At 28.4% G+C, this 21604-nt stretch overlaps 1 protein-coding gene across 2 annotated transcripts in view; it reads left to right on the forward strand.

Moving 5' to 3' along the window:
* Positions 1-18442, forward strand: part of LOC136076708 (NACHT, LRR and PYD domains-containing protein 1 homolog) — a 66840-nt gene extending 48398 nt beyond the window's left edge. The window contains exon 5 of one of the 2 annotated variants that reach the window (XM_065790073.1): positions 17747-18442. In XM_065790073.1, the coding sequence (XP_065646145.1) occupies positions 17747-18390 (644 nt within the window). In that variant the 3' untranslated portion in view covers positions 18391-18442. The remainder of the gene's footprint in view (positions 1-17746) is intronic. The other variant, XM_065790074.1, reaches the window with a different exon arrangement.
* Positions 18443-21604: the final 3162 nt, after the last annotated feature.

Genomic DNA, 21604 nt, shown 5'->3' on the forward strand with positions numbered 1-21604 from the left:
GGCAATAATCCAATTTAATGCAATTCAGGTTTTATCAAAATCTTTTTCAGAAGATGAGGCCAAGCTACTGAGCTAGTAACCTGAAATAAATTTCACTTTTTATTGTGGAATAAGTGATAAGATTTAATGTTTTCAATCCACATTGACATCTGGCTTGCCAAACCGTAATTTTTTTGGGAATTTTTTAGTTTTATAAAGTAAATATTAAAGTTTAGCCTTTGCCTTTTTCCTGGAAACTCCCATATAAAAATGATGTCCTGGAATCGTTTTGAAATTTAATTTCACATAAGTTTTATGATCCACAATTATACTTTTTTTTTCTACAAAATAATTTGAATAATTTTCCTGCATGACTTTTTGCCTTTAAATTTTCTTCAGCATTGTAATCAAGGGCTTTATACATCTTGAAGGACTTGATTTTATGCTTTTTCTTGATAGTTCTGACCATTTGTCTGCTAATTTTGCATTTTAGAGCCAAATCTTGTATTTACCTATAATTGTGGTTATCATATATACAATTACTCTTTGAGGGCATCATTTTCTATAATCTTGATCTGTGTTTCAACAAAGTTACTAGCTCTGTAGTTTAGCCTCATCTTCTGAAAAAGATTTTGATGAAACCTGAATTGCAGTGGTGGTAGTTTTTTCTTGGATTTTATCAGCTGCTCCCACTAAACCTTGCTCTTGCCTTCAAAAAACTTAGTCGCATAACCAGCTTTTTCTGTGGTAGTGTTCTTACTGTCCCAGAGACAAAGGAAATCGGAAAATTATACAATAAGCTTGAAGGGCCAGTAAAATGATGCCATTTTGAACCTTTGATGACCTCTGTAGTTGTTATACATCAAGGCACTCGAGAGTCTTGTCCTTGAGATGCGTAGAATGAACGATCAGAACAGAAGGGCAGTTGTTTCCATTGTAAACAACTTGGCTTTGAGTTTCTGGTATAAACTGTTTTCCACAGAGTTTTCAGCCTTATAATTATCTTGATTCTATGATTTGGCTGGTTTGGCTAAGGTAAAAGCTCTAACCTTATCCTTAGACAGGTTCTGGAAAAGATTTTTATGAATATGTGCATTGATTTTCAGTATTGGTGGTTTCAGTGTTTTCTGGAGTTCTAGCAGCAGCTTCCACATTGCTCTTTCCCACAGAGAACTCACTTTGTTGTAGCCAGTTCTTACCTTTTGTAGTGAAGCGAAAGATATTGAGAATTAGTTTGAAAACCTTAAAGTTCTAGTAGAATAATATAATAATGCCATTTCCATGTTTTTGACGATCTCTAGTCACCATACATCAAGGTACTCATCAACATCTTGGCACTAGTCTTGTCCTCCTTGAGATGCACAGAAGGAGCCAACAGAATGGGCGGCCAGTTGTTATCATTGTGAAGCAACACGGCTTTGAGTCTCCAAATGAACTGTCTATAAATAGGTGCTATTTACTTGGCATGTGATACCCTTGGCTTTGAAAAAATCAACCACAACGTTACAGAAGCAATGGGCTTTCTGACTGAATAGGTTGTAAAGTTTTTGATACGTTTTCTCTGAATTGTGATTTGTTTTTGTTCAACAAATCCCACTGTTTAAGCTTTGATATCAAAAGTTCATCTATGACTTCACAAAACCTTGGTCTCTCAATAAATCATCGTCTTTTTAACTAGGCAATCATGGCCTCAACAATTATGGTACAAGCTATAGTTTATTAACCTCACCTGTTAAACTATAGCTTGTACCTCCGATATCCCCTTTGCTGTTAGACTTACTGCTTTCTCTTGAAGATGGCTGATCCTTCTTAGGGGGAGAAGAATAGGTAGTTCAAGGTTGTGTAGTCCTAGGGTATCAGTTGAAGGAATATCTGAATAAATGAATGAGGTACCTTTTTTGTCAGAGTGAAATTTTTATGTGATTAACAATGCTAAAGTAGCAGTTGCTTGAATGGTTCATTGATTTTCACCAAATTTTTAGAGTTGCAAATGTCATGACTATACCACCTGTAGCATTGCGTTTATAACTATTTATATAAATTTGAAGACAATAAATTTCAAATATCACTTCAGGGTATAATATTTTCTTATAGTGCATCAATATATATAAAAACTTTGTCATTTATGTATCTAAATTATAGAAATTCAAAAATAAAGTACATCTAAGCAAGAAGCTTAGATGTACTTTATTTTTGTAATTATTATAATTTAGATACATAAATGACATGTTATCATGTAATTATTGTTCAAAAAATGTTATTTTATTAAATCAATACTGTTTTGTTTATATTAATTTTTTGATGTTCTTTTTAATTTGCTAATGTTAACAAGAACAAAATAACAATACAACTTTTTTATATATAATACATATAATTCAACACTGTTTTAATTTAATAAAATTTAATAAACCACTAAAGCAATAGTGACTAGCATTGTTTTTTATAATTTTTTAAAGTTAACAAGAATAATGTAACAACATACGCATGATTGTATATAAATACATCAAATGTGGTCCTAATGTGCGTAAATAAAAATAGGATAATTAAAAATTATTTATAAAGGATTTTAATTTTTTGTTCATAAATACTAAAAATGGCAATCCTGTATACAGGATCCCTTTTTTCCCTTTTTTTTATTTAATTTTTGTAACCCCTATTTTATTAGGTCCAAACAGCATTCCCATAATTATTTTTATAGATTTTAACTATGAATTTTCAAATATTCTTTCTAAACTATTCAATGCCACATTTATAAATGGAACATTTCCTGATATTTTGAAATTATCTCCCGTTATCCCAATATTTAAAAACGGCTCTAAACTTTCATGCACTAACTACAGACCTTTCTTTTATCTAACATTATTAAGTTTCTTTAGAAACTTATGTATTCTAGAGTGTACTCTTTTCTAAACTCATTCAATTGTTTAAATGGTTTTTGATTTGGTTTTCGATCAAAACATTCTACTTGCCATGCATTAATAAGTATAGCAAAGAAAATTAGGAAAGCTCTTGATACTAGTTGATATTCCGTTTGTGGTGTTTTTTTTGATTTACAAAAGCCATAGTATTTTGATTTCTAAATTAAAACATTATGGAATTTGCGGTTTTGTAAATGACTGGTTTTGATCATATCTTTCAGATCAAAAACAATTTGTAAGTATTAATGTTTTCAATTCTAGTAATAAATCAGTTTTGTGTGGTGTTCCTCAAGGTTCTGTTCTAGGTCCTCTTTATTTTTAATCTACGTTAACAACCTAATCAACTCTGTTCACTTCTCCTCAGTTCATCTGTTTGCTGATAATACAAATCTTTTGCACATCAACAAATCGTATCGTTAATTATGTAAAAATGTTAATTCGGATCTAAAAGGTATAGTTACTGGTTAAATGCCTAACTATTATGTCTTAACACCAAAAAAACTGAACTAATTTTCTTCGAAAAACTATCTCTGTAAAAATGATGAAAATAAAATCAGAATTAATAAGAAATGGCTATATCCCTCAAGAGTTATTAAATATGTTGGTGTATTAATTGATTGTAATCTTACATGGAACATTCACATTAATGAACCAAGCAAGAAACTCTCGAGCTAACAGTATGCTTTCAATAGTTTGTCATTATGTCAATAAAGTTGCACTTAAGAATATTTACTGTGCATTATTCTCATCTCATCTTAGATATTATTGTCAAGTTTGGAGTCAAGTTGAAAACTATCTTATTTAGTAGTTGCTTATAGTCTCAGAGTCAATCCATTAGAATAATAAACTTCCAACCAATTAAATCTGATACATCGAAGTCCTTCAAAAATCTTTTTATTCCAACATTTCCAGCGCTAGTAAAGTATGCTAATTTTCTTTGTTTTTGACTCATTAAATAAAAACTAACCATCTCCTATCACAAACTTGTTCACAGAAAGTAGACTATTACATTTCTACTCTACTAGAAACAGTGTGTCTGTGAATGGAACAGGAGCCTTGTATGCATTTTGAATGAGTCCAAAAAATTATATCCTAAAATACCTTTATTCCATCTTAAACAATATCAATTTGAAAAAATTCTGAAAAACATTTTATACTAACTTTTACGCATATTATCCTTATGATTAAAATATTTATAGCAGATGCAATTAAATAGGATAACAGATTAAATAGGATAACAGATGCGATTAAATAGGATAACAGATGCCGCTTTCCAGCAGGCTGGAAAACAAGACTCTGATAAGCACTTATTAAAAAGTTTTAAAAGTATAGACGACAGCTATGGAGAACACTTCTGCAAGACTATAACAGGTATGTTTTATGGATCACAAGCTGTAAAGCAGTCTATGCAGGAAATCACTTTAGATACTAAAGCTGGAGTGATACGAATGTCAATCAATGTATCAACCTGTTTGACAACAAAATCAGCTAGAACGCAACTAGTGGAATCAAGAGATGATATTGATGAAAAGTTCTTAGCAAACAATTCAGCTTTATCTTTAGGTGAGGTGACAAAGTCTGAACAATAAAAGAGAATTAGAATAATAGATTTGCCCTTATTATTGATACTGTTTAAGATTCTACAGAAGTCACGAGAACCTAATTTTTGAGATGAAATACAAGATTTTGTGACCTGAGAATAGCGGGCTTGGTGTTAGACAAAACCTTTTTCACAATGGTTTCTAGCAGTAATAAACAGATGTCTGTTTTCTAAAGAATTGTTTTGCTGTTAGATACAGAAGTAATAGTTTTAATTGGCAATATCAGCAGCACAATATGAGGAAACCATCGAGAAGAGTGAGGCTTGACCTTGGTTGTCAAGAGGGAATAAAAGATTCCATGCCAGCCTGAATCCACAACGTTATCTAAGAAGCACATTTGCCAGCAGGAAGACAAAAGATTTCTACCCAAGGGCCATCACTAAGAAAATCAGAGAAAGAGCCCCAGTCAGCTTTAAGGTAGTTATAAGAGGTACGATGATAGGGGGATTCAAATGACGAAGAAGAATGAGATAATAGTTTTAGAGAGATCAAACCGTGATCAGAAGCACCTAAGAGTGAATGTGGAGAAACTGAGCACTGACTAGGATCAGAAACAATGCATAAGTCGAGTAGAGAAGATAAATGATTCGGTTTGTCTGGAAAGCAAGTTGGAAAGTTAACTCTTTGAGTTAGGGATTGAAAAAGGCAAAAGTTGAGGGCTTTAACGCCAGTAGAGTCATTGAAACTAGAGCCAAGCCATTTAGTGGTTAACATTCGCAAGCATTCACCCATTAAATGGGTGAATGCTTGCGAATGTAAATGACCGGGCCAAGCATGTGACTATTGGAGTCATTACGAATTAAAGGAAGATAACCATCAACGTTATGATCACAAGATGAAACAGCTGAACTCAAATTAGTCTCACTAAGAGCAAGTATGTCTGGTGAATTTTGCAAGATATAAGACTCAACAGAAGAAAAGTTACTTCGAAGACCACGAATATTAGTGAATGAGAATATTAGTTTTAGAGAACTTGGTTATGACGATGGTTTTTTGTGTTTTATAGTTTTTGGTACTTTATTCATTTTTAAATTTGTTAAAGAACTTGACTTGAAGCATTGACTGTACTCAGTACACTGTTTAATAGCCCAAGCAATTGCCTCATTACTGATAAAAAACCCTAAGCTGTAACAAAGGGTTCCAAATGTGGCCTTGACAATGCACACCAAAAATACAAACAAATATACCATTTATGCTCAACATGCCACTGTTGATACTTCGATATTTTTTAGCTGGCAATGGAATCAGTTTCTCTGAGACCTACCTCAGAGTTAGGGAAACCTGACTACCAGCCGGCCTCAGAAAACTGTGTTTTAGAGCTATGTCCTCATTAGGAGGTAATAGAATGAGTTGCCTAGTCATAAAAATGGAGACACAAGCAAAACCCATTCATTGAGTCAAGAAGATCCAGCATTCAACATCCTAAACTGGAAACAATGTATTAAAATTACATCTGCGCCAGCCTAATAGATGAAGAAGGGGTACGAGGCTGGTTAACAGATAGAATCTGTTTACCCCTTAAGTCTTTGCCTAGTAAACTTTGCCTACAAGATAGTAGTCGGATGCATTTAACATCTGCCCAAGATGAGTGTTTTTATCAAGACACCATCTCTAGCCTTAACTTAATCATGAGCCCCAAGGCATGAGGTGTTTTATGTCAGAGTTGGCTTCTCCTAGCCTTTGCCTAAAAAAGTGTATCCTACAAGGCAGTAGGACATGAGGCAGGTTGTACTGGGTTACACGTTACCAGTAGCATTTTAGTTGAATTGTTCAACGATATTTTCTTTATGTGTTCCAAAATCCTGCACAAAAAAAAACACTATGTTTATTAATTTAAGAAATATGTTGTACTTATCTTTCACTGATTACGATAAATAAATTAACAGTTTGGCTATTGTAAAGTGATTTTTTGTTGATCTTTGAAACTTTTTACTTCATTTTGGTATCAAATGATGTTTTTATTTAAACACTGCTACTGGAGCCTTGGATCAAGCAAATCCAAATCTAAAATAGTTTTCTTAAAAGATTGGGTAAAGGACTTTCGATCTTTTGTTGTAAACTAAACTAGACCCAAACAAATCAATGTAATTCAATAATATATATGCACATTTTTCTGTGGTTATTTTAGGTGATTGAAGATCTAGTGGTCACATCACCGCAGAAGGGCATTTAACTTAAAAGTTTGTGCTTGCTTCATATTGAAAAAAAGCCTAGAGTAGGCATCGAACTACAGATCTGTGAATGATCCAGCTCATTATCTCCCAGCGTTCATAAATTGTGACCATATAAAGTATAAACCTCCTCAGTTTGAGGGAGTTACAAATTTTATTTGCTCATGATTTTTGAACACCTAGAGATTGTAAAACAATACTGAAATTTTATCAATGAATATAAATTTCGTTATGAATAGTAAAAAAATTATTTCATCAACTTCATGCTCTCGCGTTTGGGGCAGGGGGATAAAATTTTAGTGCTTATTTGTTCCCAGCCTCCATTCATTGCAACTTTTTTAAAGCATTATTTCTTGACATAAACATACAAATGCTTCGATTTTACTCCATGTTAGCTATCTTAAACACCATAAAATGCTGGATCCGTCATTATTACAGATCTTATTTTTCTTAATCAAATTTGCCTCAGACTTCAGCGTTTAAGCACTGCAAATGTACAATAAATATTTATATACATATAATTTTTAGCTTAAGACAAATATCTCAAGAAAATATGTAAAAAAATAATTTTTAAATGTAGTTTTAAGGTTCAGAGTCTGCAGTTAGGTTTCAGATCAAAATTCAAGTTGTTATATCTATTCAATAACAAGAAAGCGAGAAGAGTTGCTGTAGAAAAAAAGAGTCACCGTAGCAAGCTCTTTTAATCTACTCTTCTTTTTTAATGTTTTTTTAAAGAACTCTTTATTTGAAGTAGCTTCTGAAGCTTCCTTAAGCTTATCACACATTCTACATTATCTTGAATAAATTTTAAAACAAAAAATATATTTCTTGTTTTGAGAAATAAGATTTTTAAACTATGCTTAATAGATTTATGATTTTGCTGTGAGTTCTGATGAATTGTAAGCAACTTTAAAAGATTTTTAAAGTTTTGAAATTCATTGTGTCCAAAAATTCTACGGGAGTTTCATCCATAGGCATTTTTCAAACTATGACCTAGAATATCAAAAATTAACTAGTAGACTGGTGAAGTATACAACTCAAAACCTAGTGGCTGGTCTTTATCATCAAAAACTGCTTTCACAAGGATTTCACCTCATCTTTCTGAACTTTTCAATTCATCCATAAACACTTCACACTATATTTGTCAATTCTAAACCCTTTCCCTCCTTTAAACAATCACATATACCCCTCTTCTAAACTGTGATAGCAATTTTTACGTCACAAATATTTTAAAAGATTTAAATGTACTTTGCAGCATTTTAAAAATTTAACCTTATGAAAATAAAGCAATTTGCATAAACGTAAGAAGTGTAAGTAAATACTTCAACAAACCAATCACATAATTAAGTAATAATAAAGTTGTAATACTAAAATAATTTTTTTAAGTTGCTCTTTGTCTGGCAGAAAAACTGTTATGGATTTGATAACTTTGATGAATGTTATGAAAAATCACTGAGGAAGAGTGCCACTAGTTTTTAAAAATTTCCTTTGTTAATTATTTTTAAAAATTGTTTTTAACAATTTTTAACAAATGAGTTCAATACTTTTGCAATTCTTTTCTTATGTAACTCTAACTCTTAATTATAGATTAAAAAATTCACGTTAATAATCGCATAATAATCGCTCGATAATGTAAGTGATGTAATGTAAGTAAAATATACAATATCAAAAAAAATTTATTTTCCTTAGCCGGTTAACTCCGATAGATTTGATAGATTTTTATGTATTTTTTAAATTGGTATAGAATTCGCAACATCTTGTGAAAGTGTCTAAAACAAACCGCTTCCAAGCTCTTTTGGACAAACTCAAAACTTTTTATCTTATTTTATTCTTTTTTATAAAATAGCTAAAAGTGTAATTTAAAGTTTAAATAAGTATTTGGTAAAGTTGTTGCGCATTTAACATAAGTTAAAAATGAAATTGCCCATATATATATTATATTTATGTTTTTATTTTCTCATTAATAACTATAATAATATATTATTAGTAAGAAAAATAAAATAATATGACAAATAAGTTTGTTTTTTTCAGCGCGTTTTTAAAATGCACTATTTTTAATATATGCAAAAAATTGCGGCAAAGATATCAACAAAAAAATATATGCGTGGTAATTTAAGGCATGCGACCGCACGCTACTCCTGAGAAGGCCTACTTATTTGAGAATCTCAATTATTTTTTTATTTTGATATAAAGTTATCTAATTATTGCTATAAATTTTTTTAATATTTATTGATTTCTTTTAAAAGCTTTTAAAATTATGTTTTATTTTTTGATTTCTTTTAAAAGAAATAATGGAGAAAAGAAAACCTTCAGGTTGTGAGTTTAAACAAAAATGCCTACGAAAAGAGGAACAATTGAAATGCGGTATGTGGTGTAGTGGTAAGAGCGCTCGCTTTGTAAGCGAGAGGTTCGGAGTTCGACTCCCACCACGTCCCTGGAAGTACCGTGCTCAACTTAGTTTCTCCGCGCAGCGGCCTTGCTCGGCAAGGTTCGTGTTTCGGAGTTAAATAGTTGAGAGAGGGTTGCACCACGAATAACGACTAAAAAAAAAAAATGAGTATCCTCCTCGACTGTAGTGGCCCCCTTCGGGCCTTGGGGAGGTGAATAATCTAAAAAAAAAAAAAAAAAAAAAATCAAATCAAACATCTTAGAAAAATTTCTATCAAAAACTCATCATGATAAAAATGTCAAAGAAAGTCCAATAGTTCAAGATCTGGTTGATTCTGGAAATGAAAGCAAACTGACTCTACTAATTCAATTGAAACTATTCAAACAATTGAAAGATTGACTGAAACTGGTGCTACCTCTGAATGCTTTGACGATATTAGCGATTGGAAGGAAAATTTAACCAATGATTTCATACAAGATGCTGTTATAATAGGTCCTAACAGTTTCAAAGACGATTCTAATAACTATCCAAGAATTTTTGATAATTTGAGTTTTTCAAATCATTTTTTTAACTGCATCATGGATAATGGTGAAAAAAATCATAGAACGTGGTTAGTTTATTCAAAAAAAGCTAACAAAGTTTTTTGTTTTTGTTGTAAACTTTTTTTTTTAAATCCTATTATTTTGGCTCATAATGGTGGTAATGATTGGTGCCATATTTCCATATAATTTTTAAAAGACACAAAAAAAGCCTTGATTATTTTGACTGCTACAGCAAGTGGATGGATTTAAAATATAGATTACAAAAAATCACTTTAATTGATAAAATTTTGGATAGAAACTTATTTAAAGTAGAACATTGGGACAATGTAATTAGAAGAATAATTTCCCTAACTATTATGATGGCAAAGCAAAATCTGCCATTCAGAGGCTATTGTGAAAAAGTCTATCAAGATAATATTAGAAACTTTCTTAAAATTTTAGAATTTTTTGCTGAATTTGATCCAGTTATAAAAAAATATTTGTTGAGAGCAAAAATAAAAACCAATTCTGTGCACTTATTTGCAAAAGTTATTTAGAATGATTTACTTATTGGCAAAAGTTATTTAGAATCATTGACTTGATTGGCATATCCATTAAATTTGAAATTTGCTCAAATGTCCAAAAGTCTGTGTATTTTTCAATTGTTGTTAATTTTACACCAGACATCAGTCACCAGGAGCAAATGACAATAATGGTTCGATAAGGTTGATGTAGAGGATAAGATTGAAATTCATATTATCTAAAGTTTTCTTGGATTTTACTTAATTGAAGGCTCGACAGGACATGACTTTTCAAATGAGATATTTGACTCCCTGGTAAAAAATAGCTTGTCAGTGGAAAACTGTAATTTTCTTGCAGGCAGCACAACATTACAATTTTAAAATCTTTCTTTTTACTCATTTAAAAAACTTTACAATAATTTTGCGTTCAACTGATACATTACAAATCACCTCAAATATGCTCATAAAAAAACCACTTATATTATATATATATTTTCTTAAGGAAACTACGTCAGTCAAAACCTCCGTACATAATTTCTCCCACGCAATTCAATTACAAAAACATAAGAGGTCAGAGCTATGACAATTGTGCAAATGCGTAAGAAATGGTGAGCAAGCTTTTATTCTTAAAAAAACAGCTGAGCGGTTTATATTCCATGCTGCAGACATACATTAAATCTGGTAGTTGTTGATTCTAAGAGATGTTCACCTAATATTTCTATGTTTTCTAATATAATTGATCAAGTTTACTTTTTTTTCTGCTTTAACAATATGATGGTTAATTTTGCAATCAAAGTGTCAATCTTTAACAGTTAAACCATTAAGTGAGACAAGATAGGAAAGCCACATCAGCGCTATAAATACTCTTCAATTTGAAATGCCAAAAATTTATGAAGCACTGCAAGATGCGGCCAAGACTACTAATGAAACAGTTGCAAAAACCACAGCAGCGTATGTTGAAAAGCAGTCCAAAAAAACTTTGAAAAACAGTCCAAAAGAAAAGTATAAGCAAAATGTTTTATAAATAGAATATTGAATTCTATTGAACTATTGCAATAGAAGATATATTTTATGCTGCAATTGCACCTTTTAGCTTTTTATTTGATATTAAAAAGCTCTCAACAGTTAAGAAAGATGATTTAAAATTTCATTGCATCGCATTGGAAAAAAAAAAGGAATCTAAAAATGGAAAAAATGATATTTCTGGCGAGGAACTAAGCTTTGAATTAACATCTCTTTCTTTTCATTTTACTAAAAATATGGATCCTGAAAATGCTATAAAATATTTGTACACAAACGATTTGAATGAAATCCACGCAAAAGAATCTATTGCATTAAGAATTCTTCTCACATTACCAATAATAGTAGCTAGCGCTACCAAAAATTATTTAAGATCAACAATGGGTTAGGGCAGGTTGAACAATCTTGCAATTTCCATTGAAAATAAACTTGTTGCTGATTTAAATATTGTAGATATCTGGTTGAAATTTTCGAAAATGGAAGCACCAAAAGTACTAATTTCGAAATAATTTATTATATCGAAAAGTTTGTATTAAAGTAAGTTAAAAATATAAACTTTGATTTATTAACTTTGATTAAGGCTCATAATTTTGAAAAAAACTAGTAGAATTAGAGTTTTTGGAGCACTTAGGAACAGTCACAGAAAAGATGAGACTTAATTGAATGACGAATAACGTGAGAATGAATTTTAGTAGATGGCACTAGAGACGCAAGCTCTTTAATATATGGTTTCTATGAGAGTAAAGACGTACAATAAAGAAGAATCCAAGATGATGTAAAGTAGAGGACTTAGTAAGAGTGTTGTAAAATGATGACTTAGTAAGAGTGTTATCAGAGGGTTGGGTAAGGTGTTGTCATTCATCAGTATCAGAATATCCTCAATATTGCAATATAAATTTGCAGAAAAAAATGAAAGTTTTTAAGTGAGTTGTTTTTATAAAAAAGATGAGTATTTCATTCATTGCGTTTAGAAATAGAAGGTTCACAAGTACAAATGAAACCTTCCATTCCTACCTGAATCCAAAAGAATGTTGAGGAGGCATATTTTTCATTATTAAGATGAAAAACATCTGCTGAAGTACCATTACAGTACATTAGAGTCACATAGTTGACTTAATGAATTGGAGATTGAAAAACACAAAAACAGTGACAACAGTGTTAGTTGTACTAGAGTTAAGCTATTCAGTGTGAGGAGCATTAATTTCATCATGATAATTTATCTATAACCATGTTACTTAATCAGGATTTTTTTTTTTATTAATAAAATTGATTGATGTTTTCTAGTAATATATTTCTATTGACTTATATTATTTATGTTATATGAATATATAATTCTGTGACTTAATACAGAGCACAATAATTTTACTTTATGTTTTTTCTTAAGAATAATATTATTTGTTGTTATGATAGTAATGATTGCATAACTTTTTATTTATATTATATTTCTCAAAATAATTTTATTTTGACTAACAACATTAAAAAAAAAACCTGAAAAATTTAGCTTGATTGACCTACCTGTTCGAAAGTTATGATTGAATCATATCTTTTGAACAGGTCGAAATTTGAGTTTCTTGAAGATACAGTAGATTTTAATGATTTTTGACATTAGATTGTAGTAAAAAAATTATCACTTGAAATGGATTATTTGGGTCAAAAATCACAATACAAAATTTCGAGTGACCTTTTTTACTTTTTTACTAATTTGACCAAAGTTTACAAAAAAAAAACCTCAAGTAAATAACTTTAGAATCATTTTATATCAAATCACCTAATGGCTCTGAGGTGGTACCTCAGGGTACCACCTCAGATTTACTTCAAACTTTGCCTATCCACAGATTTTATGAAAAAAACAAAATCTCAAAAAGTTCAGCTTGATTGGCCAGTATGTTTAAACGTTAAAATTGGATAAATATTGACCGAAATTGAAACCTTTTTTTTGCTGGTTGACAAGAAACTTTTAAAACAAATTTAAACCGACATCTGTTTTTTATTTATTTTTTACTTAAAATTTATATGGCTGTCACAGTGGCCCTCAACAAAATCAAAATCAATAAAAATGTCAACGGAAACTGTTTGCAGATACTTTTAGAACTTTATGTGTATATTACAAATCTGTTGAAATAAAAAAGTCTGTTAGAATAAAAGCAGTATCACATTGTTTTAAAAAATATTTGTATATTAAATGTTGAAATAAAACTGGATTTAAATCAGCAAATAAAAAAAAAGAAAAGTATTATGTCTACAATTAAATTTTACAACAGCTTACATCAAACCCTCCACATATGACACATTGATGATTATATTAGTTTAGTATCGTAACTAATACTTCATATTAAGTCATTCCATAGAGAATTTTATGCTACTGAATAAAACTTTCTATGGATTGACTTTCCTGCTTGTTTAGATACAAGCACTTGTTCAATCTAATTTCAAAAAATTTTTTAAACAAGATATCATTTAATTAAACCTGAGATTTTCTGTCTAATTTTCTCAGACCACATTTCCCAAACCTATTCATAGTTCAAAGGTTCGGAAGCTATATCTAAATTACAGTTTATATCACAAATATGCACTTCCTCGTGTGTATCTAATCATCAGAATATTCGTGACTTAACATTATAATAGCACTATGATAAATTTCTTATTTTTGGTGACAGAAGAAATATAAAACTTGCAATAAGTGGAATGGCTGTTCATGATAAAATGTACAGAGTCCTGTAAAGTAGAAAAACAATCTTGAACTTGAAGATCTTTAATATATATATACATATATATATATATATATATATATATATATATATATATATATATATATATATATATATATATATATATATATATATATATATATATATATATATATATATATATATATATATATATATATATATATATATTTGTGTGTGTGTGTGTGTGTGTGTGTGTGTGTGTGGTGTGTGTGTGTGTGTGTGTACTATATTTAAATTCAAATTAAAAGAATTTTGATTTAATTTATTATGGGGCGATTTCGCCAATGTAAAAAGAGTTGAATATTTATGTTACTTAATAAAATTATTTATTTAAAATTAATTCATAAAAAAATCATTTTAATCATTCAAATATACAAAATATTCTGTATAAAATCTTATTTATTCCATGTGTTTTGCCTGATTTTTTAACCTATTAATGGACATTTACTTATTTGTATAATCTCACAAATGTCAAGAGGGAACGGCAATTTTTTGTTATTTAAATGTTATTATAAATACGCTAACTTTGTTTCGTTTAATGTAGAAATGTCATACAACAGTTAAAAAAATGTTTTGTACAATTAAGTTGATGATTTGCTTTTTTTATAGCCACTATTGTTTTGCGTAATTTTTTTTTTTTGTTTAAAAGAGTAGTACGCTAGAGAATGTTTTTGTATTAAAACCAAATTATTGCATAACTGTTATACATTTCCACAACTAAAACCAATGAACTTAAGGACTAAAAAATTCAAGTTTTCACTGAACATTTTTATATTTTTTCTTTTCGAAAGTAATAAAGAGCTTAGAGACTAATAAATAACTTATTAATAATGATCAACTTACTTTAAATAATACATCAAAATAATTTTTGACACACTTATTTAATATTAATTGGATGCATTTTTTGTATTCATCTTTTTTTTTATACGTCCGTAATGGTCACTAAACACCCAATTACAGATAAAAATTCTGAACATCAGAAAAGCAATAATTAAAATAGTGTTTATGTTGTTTCATTCGTCTTGCCGTTACGTTTATTTAATTTAGGTAAATATTTTTTCGATATTTGTTATATGTAAGTTATTTTTTTAATCACTATTTGTTTGTTAATAGGTATTAATAAAGTAATTTATAATAATTTACAAATTTTTTTCTGTTATTACATAATTTTTCTATCTTCTAGTGACTTTTAAATTACAATAATGACGTAATGAATGTTTTTATTGTTTTTAAATTATTTTATTGAAACAAAAAATCTTTAAAGTGATTAGTTTATGTTATCCAATGAAAATGTCTAAATTATTAATTAACATGTTTTCAAGCTTTAAACTTGATTTATAGTCATTTTATAAAATCAAATGCGATCAAAAAATTTCATCTTGAAAAGCCACATTCTTTTTTTAACGGTTGCGGTAGTTACAATTAACTACGATTTCTATTAGCAATACGGTTGTTTCGAATTTCATTTGTTTTCTTCGAATTTGTCAAAGGATTTTTTCTAGTTCTATGATCGAGTTTTTAAATATATAAAATCTCATATTGTTACCATTGTTTTTAATTAGCACTGGTAACGAACTTCATAAACTTTTCAAGTCGTAAGTATACTTCAATATAAATTTATTATTTTTTTTTTATTTAAAAATTTGTCTTGAAAGTAAATTTGAGTTGTTTCAAAACAATAACTTACAACGATTATACGGAGTTGTTGATAACAAGCTTGTGTTTGTTTTTTTTATTAAGTAAATTATATTATAAAAATACAAAAACAAAAAGCAAAAAAAATAAGCATTGGAATTTCATAAATAATTGTAATAGTTTGATTTATACTTCAGCTTATTTTTTTAAAAATATCAAAATAAAGCATGTCATACTGATTTTTCAACATAACTGAGATGTTAATCGATTGTATATTCAACAGACTTCACTTTTTTTGTTGTAAATTTCTATATCTAAGAGTTCATCTAAATAATACATTGACATTCTAGAAAGTAAATTGAAACTTTTTTTAGCTTACAACCGTTTTTATAAAACGCTGATAACCTTTTTAACTTTGGCATCTCTAAAAATAGAGATATATTAAATATTTAAAATTCATAAAATTATACTTAAAATTCATATAATAATGATTGATTAAATTATCGATTTTTATCTTTTTTTTGTTCGTTGCTTTTTTCTTTACAAAAGCATTTAAATATTTTTGTAGCAAGGTCTATTAGTTACACGTCGTTTTTTGTGTGTGTGTAAAAAACCAAGGAAACGGGCTAGCACAAGAAAGATTTCATCATAAGAGTACCATTTTTTAAATCTTTTAAGAAAATTTAGTATTGGGCTAGATTAAAAATTTCTCAAGTTTGTTAGTATGATATACGTATTTTATTCGCAATTGAATCGCGTAAATTTCATTGCGCGTGCAAATTTAAACTCTTTAACTTGTTAAATCCCATTTAAACTTTTTTTCTCCATAAATAATGCTTTTTAATTTTCTGTTATGTTGTTAGGATAGGTAGGTGAAATTAGGAAATATTCCTTAAACTCTTAATTAAAAAAAGTTTCTTATTGAAAAGTAACCTAGCACTAAAAGTTTCTTAAGGTTTTGGAGCCACTCGTACTAGTTTTTTATAAACAAGTTAATTATTCAAAAAAAATACGTGCACCAGATGTCCAGTTTGTACATTGAAAATTTTGATTTTCTAAACAATAAGACCGTTAGGACTTCTTCGAAGGGGTCATTATAAATTACGTCATGCTATTTTTGACCGCTTTTGACCATCGCTCCATGCCCTCCTCCCTCATCACAAGATTGTAAGTCTTTAAGTAACAAATCCTGTACAAGTCCTCATAAAACCACCAATTCTTTCCCCTCCTTCCTAGAGCGTGACGTAGTTTATGGAGGACCCCAAAGGAACATAAAAAAAAGGTTTTGCACTCTGCGTTTCTACATATAAACAAGACACCATAGCATTGCAGCTCTGCTTTAACGATAAAACTGTTGTTTATTATTGCAGCTGTATCAAAAATATATTATATCATGTTTTGGTTATAAAATTTAATGCAATTTTTAAATAATATAAATAGTTCTTTAAAGAGCTTTTTTTTAAAAAAAAAGATTTCAATCAACGCCGAATTCGAATAAACAAAAATCTAAACATTTATTTAAACTCTCACTCTTTGAGTATTTAATGGTTTTTCACATAATTTATATTTCAAATATATCGACGAAGGAGATTTACAATATTAAGTTCTTTATTTGAAATTCGATTTCAAATATTCATTTCACTTCAAATCAACGTTTAAATGAAATGCGTTTTGTTTATTGACTTGTTGTTACATTATTTGGTTAAATTTAAACCACTTTTTTAATTTGCTTTTATCAGTAATATGAATATAAGGAAGTATTTTTTTTAATTAATATTAATGATGAACTTTTTTTACATTATTTTAAATATGTTATATTTATGGTAAAACGAAGTTTAAAAAATGTGATAAAAATTATGTTTAAATTGATAAAATTAAAATATTTTTTACAATTTTAGTAAAAAATTGTTTAATTAAAAGTTTCTTTTTTTTTTTTTATATATATAATTTTATTATTTAAACGTATATAATTTAATATTAATGTAAATACTATTATGTAATATATAATGTATTTAATTATAATATTTTTTATTGATTTTTTATTCTTTTATAACTTCTTATACGTAATATGTAAATATATTATATATATAAATATTATAATTTATTATAAAATTATGTTATAAATTTTATATTTATAAATATATGTATCATTATGTTGATTATATTTCCTTATATATATTATTCATATGTTATTAATTCCGATTATTGTTTAAATTTTTATTGATTTGCTTATTTTTATTAAATTATTGTTTTTTTCTTTAGATCATCTACTTAAATTATCTCGTAAAAGTGAAAATAAAAACGATTATCAACTTAGATCTAGATATTACGTTAATTCTTATTACGTTCATTTATTCATTGAATGTTTTTATGAAAGTCAATCATCATTTACTGATGAAATAAAATTAATCGTCGATGAACAAGAGTGGGGGATTTCGATTCACAATAGAAAAACTTCTTACGAAACTTCTTGTGAAAATTATTTCGTAAATCATTACATTAAATCTGGAAGAAAGTTATCGAAGTTAAGTGTTTATAAAAATATTTTAAGTGATGAAGAAAAAAATCTTATAATTCAATGTTCAACAAATGTTCGCAATGTCAACTTTCATTGTCCAATTAAATTCGAAGGATGGAAACCGAAAGATAAGATTAAAAGGTTGTCGATATACATCTCACGTTATTTAATAACGAAAAAAGATTTTGAAGAAAATCTTCTTCCGTGGATTAATCTTTGTGAAGAATTAAATCTTTACCTTCACGACGACATCGATTTCATTGAAGAGATTTGTGAATGGATTCGTTGTTCGAATGTCAAGAGGTTGACGATCATCTACCGTGGAAAAGATTTTCGAAGTTGTTGTCGATCAAGTACCGTGGAAAATTTCAAAACCTCGATGAATTAAAAAACTTTATAACACGAAAAAATGTTTAATATCTTAACTAAAATATGAACAATAATTATAAAATAATAAATGAAATATTTAATATATTATTTTATAATTAAACGTTTTAAAATGTACGAATTAATTTTAATAATATTTTAAAATTTTCATTAATTTTCTAAATTATTTAAAGGATTATTTTTTATTTAAAGGATCAAAATATATTATTAATAAATAATTTTAATAATTATAATATATATAATTATTAGTTTTAATAATTATATAACTATTGTATTATTAATATATATAATTTTTATTAAATAACTTTATTAGTAATTATTCTAATATGAATATAATTTTTCAAAACCTTTTTGAAATTTTTGTTATTGTTTTTTGTTAATTAAATTTTTATTTCATTGTTCATGAAATATATAATCATAATTAAGATAAATAAAAACTAGATAAACTTTTGTTATATTTTATTTAATGATTTAACTTTTAATATTTTTTAGAAGTTTTGAAACTCTCAAATTATTTGTAACGTTATGCAGAAAATTTTTCGTTTAATGTTTTTTGTATTTATTTTTATGTAATTTTAAAGATATTTAATTTTGCTATGAAAAATTAAAATTATATTTGTTTTCGATTTACACAATATAAATTTATGTTTATGTCAATTATTTTTAGAAGTTTAAGTTTTCTTCCATCTTTGTTTCTTTCAAAAATAATTTGTTGTCAACGTAATAATAAAATTCGAAATTTTTGTAGAATTTTTCGTCGAAGTTATTTTGTTCGAAATATAAATTTTCAATTAAATAACGTTTGTTGTTAGGCCTAATTGATAATTAATTTTTTATTTAATCTTTTTTTAATCAACAGTTATGACCATAAATAATGAGAGTCGGTTGCGGTTAAAGGTGGGGTGGTATAATAAATTATAATGGTTCCATTGAACAAGGTAATTAAAAGGGTGGGATAGGTAATTCGATTAACAGGTAGTATTAAAGGTGGTAATTATGGTGTGTTAGTTAATGGTATGAGGTAAAAGAATTTTATAATTTTTGTAAATGAACAAGGTGGTACTAAGAGTGAGATGTGTACACGGGGTGATGATAAATTATAATGGTTTAATTAAACAAGATTGTTTAAAGGGTCGAATATCTGGGTCAAATAACATTTGAGTTATAAGGGTGGTAATGGTGTGTAATTGAACACAAGTGGTAATGATGTTGGTATGGGGTAAAGGGACTTTATAAGTCTTCGTAAATGACAAAATCATACGTAGTAATAAACTAAGAGTAGATGGATACGTGGTTCTCAATAACAGATATTAAGGTTTGGTGGGAGAGGTATCAATGGTATATATATTTTTTTTTTACCGGTGACTTTTTAATTCCGAGTTGTTCAATAACAGATATTAAGGTTTGGTGGGAGAGGTATCAAAGGTATTTTTTTTTTTTTACCGGTGACTTTTTAATTTCGAGTTGTTCAATATTCGGGTTTTAAGTGACAAAAAAAAATCTTTGTAAATGAAAATAATGATATTTTTTTTTAGTTTCTAGGCTTCTTTATAGGATTCGTTAACTTTAAAGGATAAAATTTCGATTATATAGGAATAAACTTTACGATTTTCTTATTGTTTACAAAATTCGGATCGATCGTTGCTAATAAATGATGCCGTTGTTTTTCAATACTCTTTAAATTTAATACCGCGTTTTCATAACGCAATGTGAATTATAAATCAGAAGTAGCAATTGCATTGATAAAGTATTTTAATATATGACAAGAGCATTCATAAGACAATGTTTTATGTGATGATGAATCTCCTGATATAAAACTTCATAAACATGCAGTTTAATAACGATATTTATTTTTGTTCCCATTTAACAATAATCTGAAAACAATTTATTTTCATCAATTTTATCAAACAATATTTTTTCTGTCAATCTAGTTTTTTTTTTTTTAAATTAAAATACTTATGTTACAATTACAATTTATGATTATAAGATTTAAATTTTATACAAAAATGTTACTTTAGTGATTCTAAAAAATCGTTAATATTTGTATCTGCATCAGAAAGTTCATAACACCAGTTGTCTGTATTCTTTTGTCTTCTTAAAAATTGCTAAAACAAATAATTGGTATTGTTAATTACTACAATTATCAGCAATAATCTGCGCAAAATACTCTTCTGAATGCAAATTTACCACATCAATATAGTGATTTAGAATCATTTTTTAAATCGAAAGTTTCTTGCATGTCAATTATGGCATAAATAAAATAGTAATTTCCGAGTTTTTTATTATTTACTTAAGTCAAAAAATTTAGATTGCTAAAAACTACCCATAAATCTACTTAAAATTACTTTAAATTTTTTTTAGTTTGGTTTATTCATGGTCAACAAAATTTACAAGTTGTTGACAAAGCGCGGCACACCAGGTCTCTCTAATATGAAAATACAGTTTTTCGATTATAGCTAAAGTGAAGATGCCAGAGCAGAGAAAGTTCATGTTTGAAATTGTTTAAGTACTTTGCCTCCACCGCATTTTCAGTTACGTAATTCCATGATTTTACAACACGGTTGGTGAGGTAGTTGTTTTTTTCAGCTCAGTTTTGAACAAGTTGTACTTTTAGTTGTTTAGTGTGTCCTTGTGGCCAAATGCTGTACTTTAAAGATTTGATATTTCGTTAAAGTTGTGGGACCTGGAAGTTAACTTTGTTGATTTTGCTCATGATTTTATATTGCTCGATAAAGTATCTTCTTACTCATCGTTCAGTTAGTGTTTTCTGGTTAAGGCTTAAATGTCTCTGAGTATACGGAAGATGTTTTAAGGTGGCAATATGTTTTGTGGCTTGCTCGAGTTTGGCTATGTCTTGAGCTAAAAACGATGACTTGTACTGCAAAATTGAAGATGCGGGCGAACGTACGAAAAATACAGTGTGCGCTATAATGCAGAACTTCAACCTCGAAAAGTCTTCTTGAGCCTGCCAAGCACTTGGTTGCCAGCTGATGCAGTCACGCAGATTTGTTTTTAACTTTTAGACGCTAGTCATAAAAAGGCCTAGGTCTCGTTCAGATGACGTGCACGATAGTTGATGCAGTTGGCCTACCAAGTTATTTCTTGTATAAATTGCATTCAATTTTTGTTGTTGCTGCGCCCAGTGTGCATGACTTTGTCATGGTTTAATTCGACGACTTCAATTATTTTACAGTTGCCTGCATACATTATAAAGT

The sequence above is a fragment of the Hydra vulgaris genome, chromosome 02, assembly GCF_038396675.1.
Source record: "Hydra vulgaris chromosome 02, alternate assembly HydraT2T_AEP".
Classification (NCBI taxonomy): domain Eukaryota; kingdom Metazoa; phylum Cnidaria; class Hydrozoa; order Anthoathecata; family Hydridae; genus Hydra; species Hydra vulgaris.